The sequence below is a fragment of the Alligator mississippiensis genome, chromosome 7 (genome assembly GCF_030867095.1).
Source record: "Alligator mississippiensis isolate rAllMis1 chromosome 7, rAllMis1, whole genome shotgun sequence".
NCBI classification, from domain to species: domain Eukaryota; kingdom Metazoa; phylum Chordata; order Crocodylia; family Alligatoridae; genus Alligator; species Alligator mississippiensis.
Genome location: NC_081830.1, coordinates 6,341,620 through 6,349,577, shown reverse-complemented (window position 1 = coordinate 6,349,577; position 7,958 = coordinate 6,341,620). Strand labels below are relative to the sequence as shown.

At 54.8% G+C, this 7,958-nt stretch overlaps 1 gene segment (V, D, J or C); it reads right to left on the bottom strand.

The window, feature by feature from the left end:
- Positions 1-262: 262 nt before the first annotated feature.
- LOC132251341 (immunoglobulin heavy variable 4-59-like) lies at positions 263-760 on the bottom strand. The segment is given in 2 exon segments: positions 263-627; positions 715-760. Coding segments are annotated over 2 exon segments (411 nt in total).
- Positions 761-7,958: the final 7,198 nt, after the last annotated feature.

The following is a 7,958-nucleotide window of genomic DNA, read 5'->3' as shown; positions in this document are numbered from 1 at the left end:
GCCAGGCAGTGAGGAGGAGCCCCACTGCCATACCCATCCATGCTGACAAGGCCCCAAATGCTTCTTGAGACTTGTACTGCTTGATAACCTCTGTCTTGTCAAATGCCCAGCGAAGCTCTCAGGCCTTTGCTGTCTGCAATGTTATAAGTCCAAATATAACAACCCTCAGATGGCCAAGGATGATCCTATGAGAGTTTCCCTCCATGTGTGCGAGGTTTTCAGGGGGAAACTTCCTTGTCTGGACTGTTGTAATGTTGCTACATTAAGAAGAACAGGCTTCCCCTTTTTGTGCAGCCCCTGCTCTGCTCTGTGTCACTGTGTTTCTGGCACAGTAATACGTGGCGGTGTCTGCGGCTGTCAGAGAGCGCAGCTGCAGGGAGAACTGGTTCTTGGAGTTGTCCTTGGAAATGGTGATGCGGCTCTTGAGGGATGGGTTGTAGTACGCGCTACCAGTGCTTCCATCTATGTACCCCATCCACTCCAGCCCTTTCCCAGGTGGCTGCCGCATCCAGCTCCAACGGATGCTGCTGATGGAGGAACCTGTGACAGTGCAGGTCAGGGTGAGGGTCTCTGCAGGCTTCACCACCCCTGGGCCAGACTCAACCAGCTGCACAGCAGAGAGCACACCTAAAGAAAAGAGAAAGTAGGTGAAGAAAAGGTCCAGGGAGGAAGCCCCAGCGCTCTGGCTTCCCACCACCCTTCGCCACAACCTACATGGGAGAGAAGAGAGAAGAAACAGGAAGAGAAATAAGGAGCTCATTTCTGTTGCCCTATAACAAGGGGGACTCCCAGAAGGCAAGAAGATGCCAGGCACGGACTGAGGCCTCACAGCCCAGAAGCTGTATTTAAGCAGGAGCCCCTGGCCAGGGATTTGCATGCAGGTCCCAGGAGGGTGTGAGCAGCCCTGGGCTGGGAGTGCTCAGCACAGGGCCCTCCTCTCTCTGCACAGGGCTCTGAGTCTCTGCACAGAAGAAGGTGGTGGGATGAGCACAGACAGAGAGGAAGGGCCGGTGCTTGGATCCATGGCTGAACCAGGCTGTGGGCAGGACTCTGGCTTCAGTTCCCTGCTCTTCTCCACCCTCCTGATGACAGGGCACGAGTATCTCAGGGGCCCTTGATCGTCAGCCTTGGTCCTTTTGGGCCTTCTCTCCTTAGTTGGGATAAGACATCCCCATTTGCCTGGTGGACAGGAGAGGATGGCACCTGGCAGGGATGAGGCCAGATCCCAGCAGGTCATGTTGAGTGCCCGTTCAGTAACCTGAGTTAGGGTATGGGTCCTGGGTTTTGTAGGGATTTGGGCACCAGCGATGTTCCCTGAGGTGCCAGTGCTAGCTGGGGGAGCCTGGGAGCCTGAGGGGCTTAGGGTTGGCGCCTCCAGTCCTGAGGTTTGTCCCTGATAGTCAGCCCCCTCTGGGCTTCACCGACCCCTGAGACCTGCTCAGAGCCCCACCTTGTCCCGCTCGTGTTCTGCCCTGGGGGCACCAGCTCCCCTCACTCCTGCCCCCCTGCAGTTACCTGCTTGTTGCCAGCTCGGGTCTTCAGAGGGCTGGGCTGGGAGTGGAGGAGAGGTCCCCCCACCCTGGTCCTGCTTCATGTCATGGTGCCCCAGGGTCCTGCTTGCTCCTGGCTAGGCTGGCAGCTCAGGGCCTGAACCCCAATATGACACCTCCTCTTGGGACTGGAGTGGGTCTCAGTTATTGCTTATGATGGCAGTCATGAATATTATGCAGATTCAGTCTTTACACAACATGGAGGAAACATGGCAAAGTTCCCCACACGTGTCTGAAGGAAGAGACATGCGCAAGAGCTGAGTTTGCTCTGTGGGCATTGTTCATTGGAAATCGGGGCTGGGGCTGGAAGGGGTGCAGTGTTTCTTGGGGGAAGGGTATGATGCAGCACTGGTATAAGCATCACCCCTTTCCCAGGAGTGTTAGCGGCACAGGCCTCTCTAGGGATCGGAAAGCAGCAGCACAGAGAGGTGAGATGAAGTGATATGGCCACGGCCTCCCAAGCTGAAGGCGCAGAGTGTGCCGGTCTCTGGACTCGTGGGCCAGTGCTTGGCAATGACAGACAAGTCTCTGAGTGGCCCCCGTGGCCCCCAGGGCAGGTGTCATGCAGACAAAAGCAGACGGTTGTTTCTGTGTTGAGTGGTTTTCTACCCGAAAGCATCTCTAACTGGCAGGAGGGTTTTGGCTGCAGCCACAAGGCAGGTGAGCTCTGCCTTGGGTTCCTCTTCCCCTTCCCCTGGGGTCTTATCCCCTCCCTTGCTGGATTAACTACACAGGTACTGAGAAGTTAAACACACTGGTCACAACAAAAGTTTATCAATCCCATCCCTGTTTTCTTGTGCTGGGACAGTTTCTCTATCGGTGTCCAGCTCGCCTTCTTGCCCTGGTCAGACCCCCAGCCTCTCTGCCCTCCCCCACACTCCCCAGACCCTGCTCTGCCCCATGTTCATGTCCCCAGCCCTGCTTGGGTTTCCAGGCATTTGGATCTGCATCAAACCCCAGTGTCACTCCAGGCCAAGGCTGGGCCTTTGGGTGTGGGGGGCACCCCTCTCCCCAACACTCAGCTCGTACAGGTGGGGGGTGGTGCTGGGGCCAGGCTCAGGTCCCCCCACTGAAGGCCTGGTCTCAAGTGCTCAGAGCGAGCAGCTGAGGGTGAGGGGATAACAGCTAGTATTTGTACGGGGGCCCATGGCCGTGTCTCTGTGCTCTGGCACAGTAGTAGGTGCCGCTGTCTCTGGCTTCCAGGCCTCTCAACTCCACATACACCTCCTTCTTGGATGTGTCCTTGGAGCTGGTCAGGCGGGACTTCAGAGTGTCCTGGTAGCACTTGTCATCATCCCAGGACATGAGGCACAGCCATTGCAGGCCTTTCCCTGGGGGCTGCCAGATCCAGCTCACAGCGTTCCCATTTTCACTGAGGGAAAGCCCAGACCCAGGGCAGGTGATCTCAGGGGCCCTGAGGGCTTCCCCTGGGCTCCCCCAGGCTGGGTCAGCTGCACCAGGGAACAGACACCTGAAGAAAGCACAGAGATGCCCCGTCAGGGAGATGGCAGCAGGACCGGGGCAGGCTGGGAGAGACACTGAAGGCAATGGTCAGGAGGAAGGGGCACAGGAGCAAAGGGCCCATGTTCCCTGGGGGCTGGGATGTGGGTGAAGGCACAAATGCAGTGGTGTCACAAGGGGCCTCAGCTTTGCAGACCTGTGTTTATGCAGGGGGCCATCCCAGTGCTGGGCTCAGGATTCCTGGTGTGTGCAACTTCTGGCCCCCTGCAGCAGAGAGATGAGACTGTGGAGTGGTAAGTAACCCTGGAGAGAGGGTCCCCTCAGGAGAGGGACCCCCAGGGTTGTGAAGGGACACCACATGGGCCACTCCTGGGTGACAGAAGGGTCTTAGGAGTTTTGGGGGTCTGCCTCTCCTTTTCTTTCCCCCCACCTCCTTTACTGTGGTGGTACCTTGGGAATGGGGCCCTGCCCTGGAGGGCACCTGGGTAGTCTTAGGATTGCTTCTTATATTTGTAGACTATTCCTTAAAGTTTATGTGAACACGTTAAACTAATAGTTCGTATGTTAATAGAGTTATAAGGTTGCCCCATCAATAGTCTTTCCTCTGGCTTGTTCTGTTGTTCATTTGTATTTTTGAATAATAATCGGGTGTATATAAATGGTATAGGGTCTATTATTTTGTAAATTTGTACATATATAATTTATGTCCTTACACTTTAATAGTGTTATTGTAATAATAAATTTGTATATAGTTCAGTAATTGATTGACTGGGCCTGACAATATAGGGGGCAAAGACAGCCGCTGGGCTGCTGAGTCCCTCCACAGCACACTGCCCTGCCAATAATTCCCTCATTTGGAGAGGGGAATACAAACCCCTGTAAACCTGGGCTACACTTAGCTGAATATAATGCCAGCAGAAGTGTTTCTTGGAAATTCAGGACTTGGACTATCATGCTGGTCCCTCTTTGGGCAGGCTGGGCTGGACATTGCACAAGGGCCCAAGGGAGTGAGGAGCCCCACTGCCATGGCCGTTCACAGGGATGAGGACCCCAAACACCCCATGATGGGGCTTCTGTGAGGTATGTACTGTTTTATACCAACTGTCTGACACATGCCCAGAGAAGCTCTCAGGCCTTTGCTCTCTGCAATGTTACAGGTCCAAATATAGCAAGCCCATTGGGAAGAACAGGCTTCTCCTTTTTGTACAGCTGCTGCTCTGCTCTGTGTCACTGTGCCCCTGGCACAGTAATACGTGGCCGTGTCTGTGGCTGTCAAGGAGCCAAGCTTCAGGGAGAACTGGTTCTTGGAAGTGTCCCTGGAAATGGTGATGCAGCTCTGGAGGGATGGGTTGTAGCTTGTGCCACCACTGGAGTAAATGTACCCCATCCACTACAGCCCTTTCCAGGAGGCTGCCGGATCCAGCTCCAATAGCAATAACTGGTGGTGATGGAGGAACCTGTGACAGTGCAGGTCAGGGTGAGGGTCTCTGCAGGCTTCACCACCCCTGGGCCAGACTCAACCAGCTGCACAGCAGAGAGCACACCTAAAGGAAAAAGAAAGTAGGTAAAAAATAAGGTCCATGTAGAAACCCCAGAGCCCTGGATTCCTCTGAACCTTCCCCATAACCTACATGGGGGAGTAGAGAGAAGCAACAGGAATAGGAATAAGAAGTTCATTGCTGCTGCCCTATAACAAGGGAGACTCAATAGACAGCAAGGGGCTGGGTACAAACTGAGGCTCCTGGATACAGGATCTCTATTTAACCAGTAGCCCTGGCCAGGGATTTGCATGCTGCTCCCAGGAGGGTATAAGCAGCCCCAGGCTGGGAGCGCTCAGCACAGGGCCCTGCTCTCTCTGCATGGGGCTCAGTCTCTGGCACAGGGGAGACACTGGGGTCAGCACCGCCAGAGGGGAAGTGCTAATAGACACTTGGCATTAAACTGGGCAAATGATGGAAATGGGGGAAAATGCAGCATACAAATTCTTCCTGTCCTCACATTCACAATTGGTCCTTTGTGGTTCATCCTTTATGGCCATCTGTGCCAGTGGTGCTCAGCATTTTTGGCATCTAGGCTGGATGGCCAGTGCAGTGGACCTGATTCTGTGCCCAGGACAGGGGAAGTGGGCCCCATCCAGCTGCGTAGCACAGGGCTGTGGGCAACCTGGCTCCAATCCTGCCATGTAAGGGTAGGGGTCTTGGCCCAGCCCCAGCCCACACCTGCAAGGGGTGGACGGGGAGCATGGCTGACCCAGCTACTTATTTTTTTCTTTCAAAAATATTTATTTCTATATATATAGAAATATATATCCAGTGGAGAGGGGTACGGAATGGACGTTTTTAGGATTAGGCCCTCTGAGGAGGGCAGTGGGTGGGGGTACGGGTATAGGGATAGGTGTGCGGTCGCATGATGCAAACTGTGTAATGGGTTTCTAGTCGGCCTGTGCAAGTCGGCAGCGATCTGATCCGGCTTTGAATCTGCCCACTTCAGATGGCCACAATCCGATCCGATTCAGATTTCCCCCCAAACCCCTGCACTGATCTTCTTGAAACTTGGCAGGCTTTGTGGCCTCAGTAAGGGTTACCAGCCCTGCAGTTTTCACCCTACTGTGTTGTAACACGTGGATGTGACAGGAGTTTTGCTTTCAAGAATCTGGGGTGATATTACCCCCAAACCACTGCACTGATCTTCTTGAAGCTTGGTATGCTTCATCCATTCTGCAGAGTTTACCATCCCTCAAAATTTCATCGAAATTGGAGAAACAACAACAAAGTTACAGGTATTTTCTTGCTTCCCCATTATACCCTATGGCCGGATCTCCAAGGCGGCTCCGAAGCTCTTCGGGAAGCCGAACGAGGCAGCGCTTCGACCCGGATGTGCTGCTTCAGACCCTAACGCGTGGGAAGCTTCTCCGGATCCGAAGCTCTGTCTGAAGCCTCGCGCAGCCCCAGTTTTTAGTGTGCTTTGAGCTGCCGAGTGAACCACAAGGACCGCTTGGCAGAATGTTGGAGGTGGAGATTATATATCTATATTGATATATACAGTACAGTCATGTCATACACACATTTAAGTTGCGCAAATTCAACTATATGTGGGGGAGCTTGAATTTGCGGTGGCCGCAGGAGGTTTTGGCAGCTGGTGGTGGCCTGGTGGCACGCAGCCAGCCCCCCCCACCACCCCACGCTGCGCCGCTGCCGCCGGCCGCACAGCTCCAAGCACGGCTCTGCAGCGGCGTCGGGAGGTTTTGGAGGCAGAGGCAGTTGCCACTTCTCAAGTCACTGGTGATTTGACTATATGCTATTTTCGCCCTACGCAGAACCTCACCCCTGCTTAAGATGCGACATGCCTGTAGATATCAATATAACTATATATCTATATCTCTATATCTGAGCAGACTTAGGAGGTGCCAGGGTCTGAGCACTCACTACATGGTGATGTCCCTTTAGGGCAGCCGAGCACTTTGTTGTTAAACTCCAGATGCAGAGGAAACAGTCTCTGATGGGAGTGGGGGCAGCTGTGATGTAGGAGCAGGGAGAAGGGATCAGAAGTAGCCACAGAGCTGGAGCAGTTTGGGTGAACAGAGGACCTGAGAGTGTCCCAAAACAACCCTGTGTGCGGGGGATCAGAGGCCTTGTTCCCTGTGCAGCTCAGGGCGGGGGGAAGAGAGTGCAGGTGGGTCAGGCTGAGCCTGGATCTCTGCTGTGCATTGTTTCCATGGGATTTGGGGTTGAGCACAGCAATGGGGGTGTTTTCCCCATACCCGTGTGCTGCGGGGTTTGTCTCCTCGGAGTGCAGAGCCGGGAGCTCAGCAGTGTAGCGCTGCAGTGACTAGCGCTCTGCTCTGGGTGCTCAGGGGTCTCTGCCCCTCATCCCTGCCTCAGGGAGTTCATGCTAGAGTGACTGTCCAGGCCAGGCGGGTCATGGTTTTTGTGCAGGCTCCCATTGGTTTTCATTCACTGCGTCTGTGGCACAGTAATACCGGGCTGTGTCTGCAGGCTGGAGCCCGGTCAGACGCAGGTGCACTTGGCTGTTGGAGGTGTCTCTGGTGATGGTGAGGCGGCTTTGGAGAACACTGTTATAACCAGTGCTTCCATCATTCCCGATAGTTCCAACCCACTGCAGCCCTTCTCCTGCTGCCTGCCGAACCCAGCTCACAGCATTGCTAATGAAAGAGAATCCAGACACGGTGCAGGTCAGACTGAGGGTCTCTCTGGGCTTCACCACCCCTGGGCCAGACTCCTTCAATATTGACTTACAGGGGGTTAAGGCCCAAGGGGTTTAGGGACCTGGGGAAGCCAATGAAGACCCAGAGGATTCAGGGAATCTGCTTATGACCCCATGTTGTCAAAGCTCTGGTACTTCCTTCCCTCCCAGGGAACAACCCCTTCCCTTGCATGCTCTTGTGATGGCCTCAGGCTAGGGTGGGTCAATGCACTTAATTGTACAGTCCCTGGACTAAGCCTCATCAGCCTGGGGGTGCCTTGATTTGTTCAGCAGGTCCCTGCTCTGGGGAGCAGTGCCAGGTTGTTCCCAGCCCCAGTCACTGCCCTGATGTGCCCTGACTCCACAGGGCAGTGATCAGACAGGGCCTGAGGTCCTGGCACCAGGGGCTGCTGTTTAACCAGGTCCTCCTGAACCAGGGATAGTCCTGTTGTTAAATGCCAGGCGGGTGGCTGAGCAGCTGGTCCTGGAAGGGCGCGAGAGCCATGGAGACAAGTAGGAGCCCAGACCATGCCCTGCATATGGACAGCAGGACCTGCCTGCCTGAAGCTGAAGCGCTTCCCCAGAGCCTGAGAGCAAGGCCAGGGTGTCCCAGGAAAGACACAACGTACCTTGCAGCAGGGAGCAGCAGCCCTATCCTGGCAGCACAGTGTTTCTGCACAGGGATTCAGCATCAGGGGCTGGGGCAGGACCCTAAATACCAGTGGAGCTGGTCTTCCTTGCATC